This window comes from Pollachius pollachius (assembly GCF_949987615.1).
Source record: "Pollachius pollachius genome assembly, chromosome: 10".
NCBI classification, from domain to species: Eukaryota; Metazoa; Chordata; class Actinopteri; order Gadiformes; family Gadidae; genus Pollachius; species Pollachius pollachius.
Window position 1 is genome coordinate 22985676 of NC_136943.1, and position 17483 is coordinate 23003158.

At 42.8% G+C, this 17483-nt stretch overlaps 1 protein-coding gene across 1 annotated transcript in view; it reads right to left on the reverse strand.

Annotated features, from left to right (window-relative positions):
- Nucleotides 1-17483, reverse strand: part of abcc1 (ATP binding cassette subfamily C member 1 (ABCC1 blood group)) — a 122069-nt gene that overhangs the window by 77361 nt on the left and 27225 nt on the right. Inside the window, exon 4 of the mRNA XM_079744587.1 lies at nucleotides 9361-9498. Within this exon, the coding sequence (XP_079600713.1) occupies nucleotides 9361-9498 (138 nt within the window). The remainder of the gene's footprint in view (nucleotides 1-9360; nucleotides 9499-17483) is intronic.

A 17483-nucleotide genomic window follows, 5' to 3' on the forward strand; every position in this document is an offset into this window, starting at 1 on the left:
TGACTACTGGCCTCACAAAATTCGATGACACACCAGAGAACATTAGGGCGTGGCAGTCGTCATTCTTAAATGCAACGCAGGGCTTAGGGATATGATATAGTATAGAATTGAACCTTCTAGTGAAGTGGCTAGGAAAAGAGTCACCTGAACACGTGAAGAGGATCCGTGCTGTTCTTATCACAAACCCCAAAGCTGCCCTTCAGCTGTCCTGGGACAGACTGCAAGAATGCTATGGCACACCAGAAATAGTGGAAAATGCCCTGTTTAAAAGACTTGATAACTTCCCCCGTCTGTCTGCTGGAGATAACTTAAAACTGAGAGAGCTCAGTGATCTTCTCATGGAGCTGTTAGCAGCCAAAAACGATGGATATCTCCCTGGCCTGGCCTACCTCGACAAGCCTTGCGGGATAAAACCCATAGTGGAGAAGTTGACTACAGGCCTGCAGGAAAAATGGCTCAATGTCAGCTCGAAGTACAAGGAACAGCACAGAACAACTATTCCTCCTTTTCCATTTTTTGTGGACTTTGTCTAGGGCCAAGCCAAGGCCTGAAATGACCCGAACTTCAGCCTGTCAATCAACAGCCAGCCATACAGCAAAGGTGAGAGAACTCTGTTTAAGCCCAGTGGAATCAAGACTGCTATAGCTGTGCACAAAAAAGATGTGTCTGCCACTGTTGACACAGGCTACACAGCATCTACAGACAACGACCCAGCTCGATACTGCCCTGTGCACAGAAAAGCTCATCCCTTGGACAGATGCAGGTCATTCAGAATGAAAACGTTGCAAGAGCGGAAAACCATCTTAAAAGAACATAAACGCTGTTTCAAGTGCTGCTCCCCAAGCCACCTGGCTAATGATTGCCAGGCAACACTGAAATGCGGTGAGTGTGACAGCGAAAGACACTGCTCTGCAATGCACCCAGACACCTCTTTGCCTTCCCATCCATTGCCCACTCCACAAAGAGATACAGCGACACAAGGCAATTCCCCACTCGAAGTGACGTCACGATGCACCAAAGTCTGCGGCAAGAAAAGCCGCCTGCTCAAAGGTGTGCCTGGTGCGCGTCTTCCCCCAGGGTCAGCCAGAGCGCTCCATCAAGATGTACACCATACTCGACGATCAGATTAATCGCTCTCTAGCCCGCTCTGAATTTTTTCACCTGTTCAAAGTCGAAACACATCGCTTCCCACATCCCCAAGCTGGATCCCGACGCTGAGATGATGATCCTGTTAGGGAGAGACATGAAACGCGTGCACAAGGTGAGAGATCAAGTCAATGGACCTCATAACGCACCCTTTGCTTAGCGTCTAGACTTAGGCTGGGTGATTATAGGTGAAGTGTGCTTTGACAACACCCACAAACCAACCCTGAGCATCTTCAGAACACACATGCTCCAGAATGGACGTCCGTCACTCCTCACTCCTTGCTACAACAGCATCAGCGTGAAGGAAAAACTGTGCTACGGCGGGGAGACCAGGTATGGCCACTCCACACACACACACTGAAGCCTATGCCAGCCGAGGAACGGCTTGGGCTGACTGTTTTCCAGCGAACAGACGGTGACAACAAGTGCGCCATGTCCTTTGAAGATGAACTCTTTACCAAAAAGAGACACAAAGCAGTTTGTTCTAAGACACTTTTATGTAGATGATGGGCTCGTGTCAATGCCCACAGACTCTGCAGCCATAGACCTGTTCAAACGTACCTGTGTGTCACTCGCAGAGTCCAACCTGAAACTGCACAAAATTGCATCGAACAGTGTCGCTGTGATGAGAGCCTTCGAACCCGAGGAACTGGCGACTTGGGCCTGGACGACAAGACTCTGCCTGCGCAGAGGAGTCTAGGCTTATGCTGGGACATCAACACAGACATGTTCACCTTTAAGGTAGCCGTCACTGGCAAGCCTTACACCCGTCGCGGGGTGCTGTCAATAGTCAACAGCGTCTTCGACCCGCTGGGTCTGGCAGCCCCAGTGGCGATCAGAGGCCGGCTGCTACTGCGAGATCTGTCCAGTGGAGTCCAGGGCTGGGACACTCCTCTGCCTGTTGAAAAGGTGAGCACATGGGAAATGTGGAAATCATCGATCAAGGAGCTGAGCATCCTCCATGTGCCCCGCTGCTATGTTCCAATGTCACTCTCAAAACCCATGTACACAGAACCTTTTTTCTGACGCCTCCAACTGGGCTATAGGGGCGGTTGCTTACTTGAGAGCTGTCACTAAAGAGGGCTGTTGTGAAGTTGGAATTGTGATGGGAAAAGCCAAACTGTCACCACAGCCAGAGCCAACAATCCCACGCCTCGAGCTCTGTGGGGCTGTCCTGGCTGTTGAGCTGGCGGAGCTGATTTTGGATGAACTGGACCACAAGGCAGACGCTGTTAAGTTCTACTGCGACAGCAAGGTGGTCCTCGGATACTTCTTTAATGGCTCAAAGCGCTTCTATGTATGCGTACACAATCGTGTGCATCGCATATGCCAGACAACATCTCCTGAGCAGTGTCATTACGTGCCCTCAGAACAGAATCCAGCTGACATAGCCACCAGGTCAGTAGCTGCATCACAGCTGATGGACACAATGTGGTTCAAGGGGCCGGACTTCCTCTACAATCCCCCAAAGCCAGACACGCACAAGCACTTTGAACTGATAGAGCCTGAAACGGATGTGGATGTCAGACCACAAGTGACTGTTTTAGCCACTCACATCGAAGCCAAGCCGCTCACCTCTGAAAGATTCAAGTGTTTTTCCAACTCCTTGCTGAGAGCCGTCTGCTTTCTGATACATAAGGTGCGTTCTCACAAGTCAAGCTCCATCTCAGACACTTCACAGCACGCATGTAAAGCATGGCATCAGTGTAGTAGGCCTCACACCCTGAAGAACTCGCAGCAGCGAGGAGACTCATAATAGAGACTGTTCAAAGAAACTCGTTTCCAGGCGAACGTGCTGCTCTTCAAGCAAAGAGAGAAATTCCCAATTCAAGTCCGCTCCTGACCCTTGACCCCTACATCATTGACGGCCTGCTGAGGGTAGGAGGGCGTCTCAGACATTCCTCCCTGGAATCAGAGGTAAAAGATCCCATCATTCTCTCAAATAGCCATGTCACCTAACTGCTTGTGGAACACCATCACATACAAGTGAAGCACCAGGGACGACAGTTCATCCATCAGAGCGGCTGGACTGTGGATTGTTGCTGGCAAAAGGCTGGTCAGCTCTATCCTCCATCACTGTGTGACATGCCGTGAGCTTAGAGGGAAACTGGAAGTGCAAAAGATGGCTGACCTCCCTCCAGAGCGGCTCGACACCTCTCCGCCCTTCAGCTACGTGGGGCTGGACGTATTTGGACCATGGACAGTGGTGACCCGACTTACTCAAGGAGGTGCAGCGCAAAGCAAAAGGTGGGCCATTCTGTTCACATGTATGTGTACCAGGGGAGTACACATCGAAGTAATTGAGTCTATGGACACAGCCGGCTGTATCAATGCACTGCGTAGATTCTTTGCAGTTAGAGGTCCAGCACAGCAGCTCAGGCCAGACAGGGGGACCAACTTTATTGCTGCCAGTGCAGAACTGGGAATGAGGCCTCCTGATGAAAAGCAGAACAGCATCCTGAATTATCTCCACAGCAAGGACTGCACATGGGAGTTCAACCCCCCGCACGCGTCCCACATGGGAGGTGTGTGGGAGCGAATGATTGGGGTGACACGCAGAATATTAGACTATATGCTTACTTACCTGACGCATGAGGTTCTATGCACGCTGATGGCAGAGGTGTCTGCCATAATCAACGCAAGGCCGCTGGTCCCCATCTCATCGGATCCCTCCTCTCCTGTCCTGTTGTCTCCTGCCATGCTCCTGACACAAAAGCCAGGCCTGCTTGCTCCACCAGGTGACTTCACTGGAAAAGATCTCCTGAAAGGCCATTGGAGATAAGTGCAAGTGCTTGCCAATTTATTCTGGAGCCGTTGGAGAAATGAGTACCTGAGCACTCTCCATCCAAGGCGTAAGTGGCACAGTACACATCACAACCTTCAACCTGGGGACATTGTGCTGTTAAAGCAAACTCAAGCACCAAGCAACAAGTGGCCAATGGCTCTGGTCAAATCAACCTTTCCGAGCGGCGACGGAAAGGTCTGCAAAGTTGAAGTGAAGACATCATCTCAAGGCACCTCAAAGACTTACCTGCGGCCCATCTTGGATGTGGTCCTTCTCCTAGAAAAGACTGAATAGAAATGGACTAAGAAAAAAAAAAAAGGGGTTTAAAAAGAATGGTTTGAAGTTAGTGGCATTACATGCCAGACGGGGAGTGTTTTGCCCTCAGAATAGTATTTGTTCTGCCCTCAGAATAGTATTCATGTTCAAACTTAAATGCACTTAAATGATTGAATGAATGTAGTAATTAAAACTTGTGGTAAGGAAATATGTGAAAGAAAACACACTCACACACACACAGTAATATAATATATATAGATATCTATTTAATATATGATGTTATTGAGGCATAGAGCTCCAGGACTCCCGCCAGAGCACCCGGAGTGTTCTAGAATATTTACAAAACACGGCCAAAGGCTGTGTGCGCCTCGCCATTGCGATACATCCACTGTAAAAAGAGCGCATGGTACCGCGGCCGCAAGCTGCTCAGGGCCACACCCCCACCCTCCTCCTTGACCCGCCTCTCTCCTCCTCATTTGCATTAAAGCTACAGACACCGAAACAGCGTGTTTGGGGAAAGCTCAATGTGCGACTGGCTCGTAGTGGCTGTTATTCTGCACCACGGCTGAATTTCGGGAACATCTTTAAATACTGTGTTAGGGGCCCGCTAATATCTTACTACTATAATAGCAGGCCTGTCGCACCAGTTACTCAAGTGCGCATGTGCCAAGCGTGAACGCATATATACACCACAAGCACGCACATGCGCACGAACATGCACGGCAACGCACACACATGCGCACACACTACACACACACACCACAAGCACGTGCACACACCACACGTCAACACAAAGGCAGCGACACATACACGGAAGCGCACACACACACACGCGCGCACACACATGCACAGGTAAAGACGTTTAACGGCTCCTCCATCGGCACACGCGCAGGTAAGAACACACACGCACGCCGCAGAAACACTCGCCCAGGTAAGACGTTGGGCCCTATTTTAATGGTCTGAAACGCAAGTGAGAAGCGCCAAGCGCAAGTAGCTTTGTGAAGTCTAAAAAGGGTTGGTTTGAAGTAGACTAATTACCCATAGGTGTGGTTTGGGCGTAACGTGCAATAAACTAATGAGAGCGCCGTCTCCCATCCCCTTTAAGAGCCATGAGCACATTTGAATCTGACGAGTTGATATTTTGACAGCGCGATTGCAGTTTCTGATGATACAGATGCATGACCACATGAATTTTAAACTTCAAATGGCTCAGTTTATGACCAAATAATGTCGGCAAAGAAAACTTAATATCATGTGCGGTAACTGTGGTTCTATTTAATGATATACGCAATTCATTAACAAATATCGTTTCTTACCAGTATTGTATGCATTATCGTTATCGACTTGTGTTCCTAATATGCATGTGTCCCCCCATTAATATACATTGCCATGGACTGTATTATGCGTTGCGTGTTTAGTTTGCGTGTGTTTAAACAGATGGACCATCACACATGCGCGCCCGCATTCATTAATTTTTTTACACATACACACACGCACGCCCGCATTTATTCACTCTTTTAAACACTCACTCGCAGTAAAACAGTGTTTTCTCACGATCAAATATTCATCAATCCTAAAAGTTATGGGCTTGTACACGATGTCTGTGTCAAGAAAATATGTGTTTGCTGTACGGTGTTTGCAGATGCATTGATTTAAAAGTACAACTTATTACCGCTGTATCAGCTGTTCTTTCCCAAATAATTTACCAAGAATGTGTGGCTAGGTAGAAGAGAGAAGCAAAGTGTATGCGCGAGGTGCACAAGTAACATTATGCATACGCCCTTAAAATAGCATTTGAACAACGCGCCACTGACTTTAAACCAGGTATTCCCTGGTTTGTGGCGTTTAGAAAGTCAATTGCGCTGGATGGAAGATAGTGCCCGTTATGTTTTTAAACACGTCGATAAACTGCCAGGTAAAACGTACTGTCTATAGACAGTAGAAATTGCGATAAAATAAGGGAAGAGACAATAGCTGTGTTCGAATTCGTTCCCTATTCACTCACTCACTATTCCCTATGTAGTGTTTTATACTGCATGTAACCCAGTTGGGATTCGGTTTCTGGTTATTCATAACAATAAACAACATATACGAGTATTATTTTTCATAATGTTTTTTGACGTTTGGGTAATGGTTGCAAACTTTGTAGATGTTATTTGATGTATTGTAAATGTTGTATATATCCTTTGCTTAATTGAACTGTGATATGGCCATCCAGCCAGGAGGGGGCGCGATGAGGTGTTTGTGGGTGAATGTGGTGAAGGCGGGAAGGGAGAGGAGAGAAGACATGCTGGAGTTGGGGAGAATGGAGGAAAGACGTTCGTTAGATGTTTTTCGTTGGAGTACCGTCTGTTGATGACATATCAGCAACTCTGAAGATGCAAGATAAAGTTCAATACGAACTTTATTAAAAAGCTCCACCGGACCAGTCCACATTAACGACCCGGTCAGTTAATTAACGCAAGGAGCTGAACAGTAGTGGCCTGCTAACTAGCGCAGCTAGCGACTCTACTACGAAGGGATTTTCCCGTGGACCGCCGCACCAGATAGTGAGTGTGACCACGAGAGTTGGTTCACCTTCCTCTGGCGAAGAGGAATCAAGCGACAAGCCAGTGAGGAGCGTCTTTGTCCTTTCGACAGACTTTCGCAGACTTTCCCGATACTGGCCTTTCCACGGACATTCAAGGACGCCCGTTGCCGTTCACCTGGACGTGTGAGTAGCCTACCGTGTTCCCGTTGGCTCGGAGGAGCGAAGAGGACTACTAAAATCAACAGGCCTGCAACAGGGTTTTCTTTTTGTACAGGATTGTTTTCTTTTGTTTTCTTTTATAAATTATGCCGGCTTAGTTTAGTTTAGTAATGTTATTATTACTTATAGCCTGTATTGTGATATTGTGATATGGTATCTGTGACATGCACGTGCATTTATATTTTGTTCTAAAATAAGTAAACGTTCTACTACTTACTTACTTTTGTTGGCTGCTTACTAATACGTGTAGTGTTGATATTGTGTATGTTTAGTGTTTAATATTCATTAAGGATGCTCTTGTTATATGGTTACCAAATATAGGAATTCAAAACTAATAATTTAAGATTGATAGAAGAACCTAGGGCCCTGCCCTCTTTATTATAGGGGTAAAAGGGCTACATGCACTATATAGGGAATGAACTAACGAGAATTCAGATGCGCCCACATCATGTTAACAAACCGGGTACTCACGAGGAAAGCTGGAGGTTGTATTGATGTTGAATGTTACATTTCCTTGATCATGGTTTTTTTTATTCATTTTGAATGTTACATTTTCTATGTTAAATCCCAAATAAATTGTTGACATTTCTAAACGAAAGCCGGAGTTCCATCATTAAATGTATTTGTTTTCGCGGTTATTCAGCTTCTTCTTCTCCTCCGGAAAAACACGACCGCATTACATTGTGGTATACGGGAGTAACATGTAGGGAAAATCGTATGTTCACTCAGATTTGGGGTAATTTAAGTCCACTATATAGTGCATGAAACTAACCACTGAGAATTCGAACACCACAAAATGGCAAACACCCTATATAGTGCACTATATCCGTAGGGAACGATTTTGAACACAGCTAATTTCTCACCTCAATAAGCAACGACGGGTCGTTCATTGTTATATAAAAAACGTTAAATTCAAACACGCACCGGCATATCAACACAGAAGTCACGTGATTCTTAAGGAGACAGTGTCCCTACAACACAGAACGAAAACATGTCAATAACCCAGTATGGTGAATTATGTCTATAGAGTCGTCCACCTGACTACACTTTGTTGCTCGAATGTAATATTACTCGCCTCCTTCAGCCTCCCGAAATGTCTTTACACTTTGTTGCTCAAAGCTAATATTACCCACCTCCTTGAACCTCCCCAAATGTCTTGTGATATTGATATCCCCCCCATGGACTGTTTTAGTTTTATTTTTCTTATGTTTTGTGTGTATTCTATGTGTGACTGTATGCTACTGCTGCCTGTCTTGGCCAGGACACTGGAAGAGATGTTTAATCACAATGATGATTATTAATTTTCAATGATCACACACTAGCTGCTTTCAGACAAACGTGTAAGTCCTGATATTCTCCTGATGGGCCGTATGTGTGAACAACAAATCCTGACATTTGTAGCCTGAAAATCTCCTGAATAATACTACCCCTGAGGTAGTATTTTCTCTGTAGGAAATGTAAATGACCTTATATGTGAATGAGGAGTAGAAAGTCTGTATTTCTCACACCACTTCAGTGGGCGTGTTGATGGCAGTTCTGCATGTCATCGAGTGGCACCCTAAATGATAATCAGCCTGTTCCCTTCTGATCGCTGAACGTTTAAAAAATATTTAAATGTTGGCACTGCTTTTAAGAGTCATTTGTGGTGAACGAATGTTATACGTTGTAAAATTATAGGCAAAATGTTATTATATTATGCGCTCAGAAATTTGTTACATTATCGACAGGGGTTTCCACATTATTGCTATGGGTTTAATTGAAACTAGAGGTTGAGCGCTCGCGAAAACTCTAGTCTATATTAGAGCATCTATAAAGTAGCATGCCATGGGACCTTTAAAGCTGTTTGGTACATCCCGGATTGATACAAGGTCCTATACATATGAAGATTGTTGATGCACTAGATGAATAATTCCACAATGCAAAAAGAATGAGCAATGACTAAATAAAGTCACTAAATGTAAATAAAGTGCCCAACAGTACATAAAGTAACTATGATTAATGTGACTATCAATATAAGCGCAAACAGAGGATCATGGGCATCAGGGCCATATATGTAGTCCTAAAACAACTGGTATTACGTTATGGTAGCCTATTCCGACTATGTTTGTTGATCTGCTTCTTTCAAACCATAATCACAGCGATGCTGCAGCGCAACGCTTCCTATTAGGGCTAAGGGCGGCATTTGACGAGCATAAACTGCGCACCACGGCGCTTTGGCGCCGCTGTGTTGCGGGCTTAATTCTGCACCAAGGCTGAATTTCTTCAACGTCATCAAATATTGTATTAAGGGCCCACTAACACCTATATATAAGCATCCATAAAGTAGCATGCCATGGGACCTTTAAAAGATTAAATAATTATATGTTGCTTACACACTCAGATCTAGTTCTTACATAATGCTTACCTGATAAAGCGTCTTGATGACCTTAGACCTGAAGGTAATTGTGGCACATAGTGCACCCACCAGCCAGAAGCTGACCATCACACCAGATGATTGGACACCTTTCCTTCGCTCGTATTGGATCAACATTGTGGCTAGCAACTGGAACACAACCAAAACAACACAATCTCATATTAGTGTTGCACATTTTCAACTGGAACACAATCAAAACAACATCATCTCATAATAGTGTTGCACATCATTCAATGAAAAATTAACAATTTTAAATAATTTTAAGTTAAAAGTTGTAAGTTAAATTGAAACAATTTAAAGTGGGGATTATTATTATGATCATAACTACTATGATTTTATCAACATAGAATCATTGAAGTTATGATATGTTAGTCAAATAAAGCCTCTGAAGGTTTGGAGAACAACAAAATGACTATTATTACTACTATATATAATGAATATTATCTGCATTATTATACATCAAATTATTTTCTGTCAGCCTCTCTCTTAAGACCGTGGGAAAGTTTTAGAGATGGGCTCAACATTAACCCAGAATTTATTATAGATTTTAATGGTACGCTCATAGTCTGAGAAATTACCACAGTTTGACGGTTTCCCGATTATTATGAATTAATTTATTTCACAACACTATGGATGTAAAAAGTCACACACAATAGCTCCTTCAAAACCAAATCCTACATTAATGCAGCTTGTTCAGAAAACGGGCATTAGTTTAATTAATTCAAAATAGAACAGGCATTGACATTGGCTGCCTGGTATCCAATCGTATACCTGCCAACAACACATCTCCACATGCATGATCCATGCTGTGCATCATTTTTATTCACTTCAGCTTTATGTGACCCTTAAGTGAAAAGGCTATACTTAAAGTTAACGATATTACTTAATTTGATCCTACAGTGTGGTTATACTGCACTTGCTTTTTGATCATTACAAAAAATGAGTACCCTGGCCAGACCATATTTTCCAAAAGAAAAATTACTACTTTTAAAAAGAAAAACGCACAATATAAAAGTTATAGTGATCAAATTAATGAATGTAATAAAAATAATGCAGAATTATCTTAATGCGCTGCGGGTGCCATTGCTAACAGAGTCCCTTTAAATGACTGTAGAGCGCGAGCGGACCAAAGAGAAAAGCTCAAGAGTTTTCCTAACGAAAGCCAATCACGCCCTTCTTGCCTTGGCCTACCCGCATATGAAAACAAAATGTTTTTCTCACATCACGCCTGATAAACATAAAGTCAACACACATGTTGAAAACTGTTTACATCAGCTGCGATGAGAATTTGTGGCATATTCCTATAATAAAGGCACAGGTAAAAAGACAGATGGAATACTCAACCTATAGCCTAGTGAAGATGAGCTTATGCTCCGTCCTTTCCTTTCACCAGATTTTTATAGTTGCATGCATGTCTTATTATTCTTATGATAAATAATAATAATAATAATAATAATAATAATAATAATAATAATACATTCAGCTTACATAGTGCTTTTCTAAAGTTCAAAGTCGCTTGACAGAATGAACACAGAACAAAATTATTTAATAATAACGTATGTAAGTAAAAAGATAAAATAGGATAAAAATAGGTAGCTAAAAAACTGAAATAGGTATAGAAGACTAGAAAGTTAAAATGAGGGAGGGGAGAGAAGGGAAGGAGGTTATGAGTTGAAAGCGATCATGAAGAGGTTGGTTTTGAGGGCCTGTTTAAATGATGGGAGTGTGCTAGCCTGTCAGACGTGCTAGGGGAGAGAGTACCAGAGGGAGGGTGCGGCCACTGAGAAGGCCCTGTCACCCTAGGGTCGAAGCTTGGTCCTGGGGGTTTTGTGTGTGTCTGTAGACTGGAGGAAACAGGTAGGAGTGTGTTGGAGGAAGAGGGCGGAGAGGTAGGGAGGTGCCAAGTTATTTATGACTTTAAAGGTGGTGGGTAGTATTTTGAAGTGAATCCTAGATTTAACTGGGAGCCAGTGGAGGTTTTGGAGGACAGGGGTGATCACGGCGGCGGATGGAGGTGAGCGTGTGGGCAGCGGAGTTCTGGACGCATTGTGATGAGATCTTTTTCAGTGGCTGCGTGGTTAGCGTTTCTGCCATTATTTTGGCAACAAGTCAAAGTAATTATTAATTTTAAGTATTAAGTAAGTATTAATTTTTCATTTGTGAGCCAAAGCACCAGACACATGATTGTTTATTTTCCAGAAGACAGTAAGGCTGTATTCTATGTTAGTTGCCAGCATCTCCTTTTTGTAAAACGAGTATGAATCAAGTGTGACTCGTTAAAGGAAAGGTACTGTGGCTGACGGCACGACAATGTTTCACCATACACTAATTAAAAACAACTGATGAAAGGTGCATAACACCTCCTAGGATCGTTAACAATTGAATATTATATTGATGATACCATTTTAAAAGTTTTATATTAGCATCAGCATAAAATTCTAAACAATACCCTCAAACACTAGCCACCAAATAAAAAAGTATGTGGTACTGGTGGAATATGGTCTTGAGCACTGGATATTGAATTTATGAAAGTCCAATGCAAAATACCCGAGCTATTGAAGAGTGAATCTAGAAAATGTATATGGTACTTATGGCTATTTTTTCTGCTTTATATCAATGACATGGAGTCAGCTTGTAACTGCAACCTCTATCTTTATGCAGATGATTCAGCCCTCTTAGTCTCTTATCAAGATAAAGCCGTGGTGGAGAGGTTACTGAGTGCAGAACTTCAGAAGGTCAGTACATGGCTATCTGAAAAAAAGCTGTCACTCCATTTAGGTAAAACTGAATCAACACTTTTTGGATCAAACCCAAAATGTAGGTAGTCACCTGGATTCAAGGTGGTAGTGGGTGAATCTGAGATCAAAGCCAAACAAACTGTGACATACTTAGGTTGCATTCTTGACAATTAATTAACTGGGAGGGTATGGCTGTGAAGGTTATTTCCAAAATTAATCAGAAAATAACATTTCTGGCTAGAACATCCCATCTCATTATAGGAAAGCTCTGGAGATACTGGCTGGGGCCCTAGTATCAGCCACTTTGATTATGCCTGCACTTCATGGTTTACAAACCTCCCTAAAATCCTCAAAAAGAAGTTTCAAACATCACAAAATAAACTAGTAAGGCTGATCCTTAAGCTACAACCTCCCGCTCATCTCACTCCAGCTCATTTTAGTAGCCTGAAAGCAGTCAATTATATATATTTTTATTTTATTTAACCTTTATTTATACTCGAAAAATTAATTGGGGGGTGACCCTCATTTGCAATGATGTTGAGTCAAACAAATGCAAAGCAAAAACAACAATACATACACAATATACAATGCAAATACACCAAATATACAATAACTGATAAAGAAAAAAAAAAAAAAAAACAATTACAGAGATATGTAGACTGGAAATAAGTTATTTAGCTTAATTAAAACAGTTACAGGTAGGCAGATTTAAGATAATATTTCTAAATTGTTTAAAGGATATGATGGTATTGATTTGAATATGTTGCTGTAAGGCAGGGGTCTCCAACACGTCGATCGCGAGCTACCGGTAGCTCGCGGGCAGGTTTTCAGTAGCTCGCCTGATAGGTTGACCGACTGACTTGTTAAGAAAAATAAATAAATAATATTCCGACAACAGTAAACGCACCTCATCTCACTTTCACATATATGTCACATTGGTGTCCCACTCCCTCCAATTCAAAAAATAAGAGGCCTATCAACTAAGAATAAAAAGCATATGTACTCAAGTGTGTCTTGAGTGACGTTGTATGCTCACTAAGCTAAAGTGAGGAGTTTGGTGGTATTAGCTAGAACTTTAGACAGACAACAAAGATGGAAAACCAAGGTGGCCAAGTCAAGGAAAAGCAGAAAACATACAATTTCCATGTGGTTATTCATCGGACCGACGAAGAAAGCCAACACAGCCACGGAGGCATCATTCAAAGTGGCGCACATTTTGACAAAGCACAAGAAGCCATACACCGATGGCGTGATGGTGAAGGAAGCAATGAAAGAATCCAGAATCATGTTCAGCTTAAGTCTCAGCAACACTCACAACATTTCTGGAGCCTTGTAGACCCAGAAAACTATAAGAATATTCACCAAGCAGCACTTAAAATTTCTGCTTTATTTGGTTCGACATACCTTTGTTAAGCTGCTTTTTCTGACATGAATGTCATTAAATCTAAATTCAGAACAAAACTGACAGATGAACATTTAAATGACTGTATTAGAGTGAACCTGAGTGCATACACTCCAGCATACACCTCTTTGGTGGACTCCATGCAGTGCCAGTCATCTCACTAACTTTTAAAAAGAGTTAGTATACGTACAGTGGGGCAAAAAAGTATTTAGTCAGCCACCAATTGTGAAAGTTCTCCCACTTAAAAAGATGAGAGAGGCCTGTAATTTTCATCATAGGTATACCTCAGCTATGAGAGACAAAATGAAAAAAAAAAAAATCTATTAAATCACATTGTCTGATTTTTAAAGAATTTATTTGCAAATTATGGTGGAAAATAAGTATTTGGTCAATAACAAAAGGTCATCTCAATACTTTGTTACATGCCCTTTGTTGGCAATGACAGAGGTCAAACGTTTTCTGTAAGTCTTTACAAGGTTTTCACACACTGCTGCTGGTATTTTGGCCCATTCCTCCATGCAGATGTCCTCTAGAGCAGTGATGTTTTTGGGCCTTCGCTGGGCAACACGGACTTTCAACTCCCTCCAAAGATTTTCTATTGGGTTGAGATCTGGAGACTGGCTAGGCCACAACAGGACCTTGAAATGCTTCTTACGAAGCCACTCCTTCGTTGCCCGGGCGGTGTGTTTGGGGTCATTGTGATGCTGAAAGACCCAGCCACGTTTCATCTTCAGTGCCCTTGCTGATGGAAGGAGGTTTTCACTCAAAATCTCACGATACATGGCCCCATTCATTCTTTCTGTCACACGGATCAGACGTCCTGGTCCCTTGGCAGAAAAACAGCCCCAAAGCATGATGTTTCCACCCCCATGCTTCACTGTAGGTATGGTGTTCTTTGGATGCAACTCAGCATTCTTTCTCCTCCAAACACGACGAGTTGAGTTTTTACCAAAAAGTTCTATTTTGGTTTCATCTGACCATATGACATTCTCCCAATCCTGTTCTGGATCATCCAAATGCTCTCTAGCAAACTTCAAACGGGCCCGGACATGCACTGGCTTTAGCAGGGGGAAACGTCTGCCACTGCAGGATTTGAGTCCCTGGCGGCGTAGTGTGTTAGTGATGGTAGCCTTTGTTACTTTGGTTCCAGCTCTCTGGAGGTCATTCACTAGGTCCCCCCGTGTGGTTCTGGGATTTTTGTTCACCGTTCTTGTGATCATTTTGACCCCACAGGGTGAGTTCTTGCGTGGAGCCCCAGATCGAGGGAGATTATCAGTGGTCTTGTATGTATTCCATTTCCTAATAATTACTCCCACAGTTGATTTCTTCACACCAAGCTGCTTACCTATTGCAGATTCAGACTTCCCAGCCTGGTGCAGGTCTACAATTGTGTTTCTGGTGTCCTTTGACAGCTCTTTGGTCTTGGCCATAGTGGAGTTTGGAGTGTGACTGTTTGAGGTTGTGGACAGGTGTCTTTTATACTGATAAGGAGTTCAAACATGTGCCACTAATACAGGTAAACAGCCTCTTAAAGAAGAAGAAGTTAGAGGTCTGTGACAGCCAGAAATCCTGCTGGTTTGTAGGTGACCAAATACTTATTTTCCACCATAATCTGCAAATAAATTCTTAAAAAAAATCAGACAGTGATTTTCTGGATTTTTTTTTTCATTTTGTCTCTCATAGCTGAGGTTTACCTATGATAAAAATTACAGGCCTCTCTCGTCTTTTTAAGTGGGAGAACTTGCACAACTGGTGGCTGACTAAATAAGTTTTTGCCCCACTGTATGTCCCATGTGTACAATAAGATGCTTGTAAGATGGTGATAATGGACCTTGAACTTTGTGGCCTATAATAAGAGGTGTAAAATGGTAATGTTTCCTTTGACATTGATGTGAATTTTCAGTGGTGTATATGAAAAAGTGTAATGTTTCCTTGGACCTTGATTTGAATTTTCAGTGATGTATATGTGGCCCACAAGAAGTGTAAAGTAGTGATGTTTTCTTGGACCTGATGTGAATTGTCAGTGATGTATATGAAAAAGTGAAATGTTTTCTTGGACTTTTGATGTGGAATTATTTTTGATAAGCATTGGGTATTGCAATTTCACACGTGTACAAACAGAAGCTTAAGTCAAAAATGATGTAAATAAATACAAGCGATGTGATGCAAGTAGCTCTTGGCCACTTAATTTTCTTCTAAGTAGCTCTCAGTTGAAAAAAGGTTGGAGACCCCTGCTCTAAGGCTACATTTACATGATGACGGTCTGAACAGAAGACGCAAAAGTGGCGTCGCGTCTTTACTTTTATTCCGCGTTTAGACAAGCGTTTGAGAGGAAATCTGCGCGCATACGGTGACGTAAAATTGTGTGGAATTCGAATGGGTTGGCATGTCAGGCGGCTAGGTGGTGCTGTGATACACTATCACACAACACCGCCATGTCTGAGCGCATGCGTAGAATCTTCCTTCTTCTCTTATCTGCGCCGCGAAAACCAAAACATAATTACAGATCCTTCTCTGTTCAGTTATACGATCTGTACATATCCTGTACATTTCGTGGAAAGACTCCTGTAAGTTTATTAGAGCTGCCAGAGCAGCTTGACGGTCCGACGCATGGAAATAATCCAACATGTTTGTTCATTTCCCTGTACTGGGGCATGTATGTGACGTAAACGCGTATGCGATGTGAGCAGATCTGAGCAGAGTTGTGCGTCTTCGCAGTGTAGACGGAAACGCTACGGCGGAGCCTATTCAAGTTTTCCACTCTGGAGGGTGGTTTCAGATTTTTGCGTTTTTAAGCCCCAAAAACGCCGTCACCGTCTAAACGAAAGGCAAAATATTTTGTCGTTTTTAGCCGCAAACGTCCTCGTGTAAACGGGGCCTAAGTCGTTCGAGGAGTCGGGCACTGAAGCTAAAAGCTGTCTTTCCAAGCGCAGACCTGACTTGAGGAACATGAAGCATGAGCATGTCAGTCTGAAATTCGCAGCACAATTTTAAGACAACTTGTTTTTACATATTATGGCGTGAAATTATGTCGTTATTATCTGTTGGCATAAGGATAAAAGGTAAAAGTATACCCAGTTACGTTATATAGCGATATGCAGCGGTTTTATATATACGGCTCCAGAACAGTTGCTGAAGATGTTTTAGTAAGAAGACCGCTATCATCAACCAATGTTACCCAGTGCTGGACAATATGTTAATCAATGTGTTCGACTTATCAATGTGTTATTGTTAATATTGTAATATTTCCTCTAAGGAGACTGCGATTTCGGTAGCAGACTAGCCTACTCATTTGTTGTGATTAGGCGGGTGTTCAAACGTTAGGAATTAGATGTTGCTCTTTTGATGCATAGCCTGTAGATTGTCATGCAACGTTATTTTAACGTTGCCATAAACTAAATTACGTTTCCATTAACTAAATTAAATCTGTCAGTGGTTTTAGATGAGGGGATGAACGCCTTCCTAGATGAAGAAAGATCCCAACCCCTCATGGGACCTCTATACCAGCAGGATTTTGACCGGAATGCCTACTTCCTCGATGAAGCCTGTACAGTCAGTTTTCAAATTGTCCTTCTAGGTAGATCATGAAGCAGATCTAGATCATTTTCACCACATCCTCAATTCCTGACAGAAACTGAGAGAGAGAGACAGGGACAAAGGACCATGGAGAGGATAGTATGGAGGAAGAGTCCAGCAGCTGAAGTGCATCACAGATGCAATGCGATGATAACTTTACTAGAGAGCGTACGCTCTTTCTTATTGATTTAATGAGGAGACACCTAGAGGCAAATGGGAGTGAACTCCCTCAGACTCGGGCAGAGCTTAATAGCAGGATAAAACATGGGAAAGGCTCAGAGACATATGTGGGGGGAAATGGCCGGTCAGCTGTCTGACCATTTTGGTCAGATATTTGATCCTGCACGGCTCAATAGAATATGGAACACCCTTGTAGATGGGTATAAAAAAAAATTAAG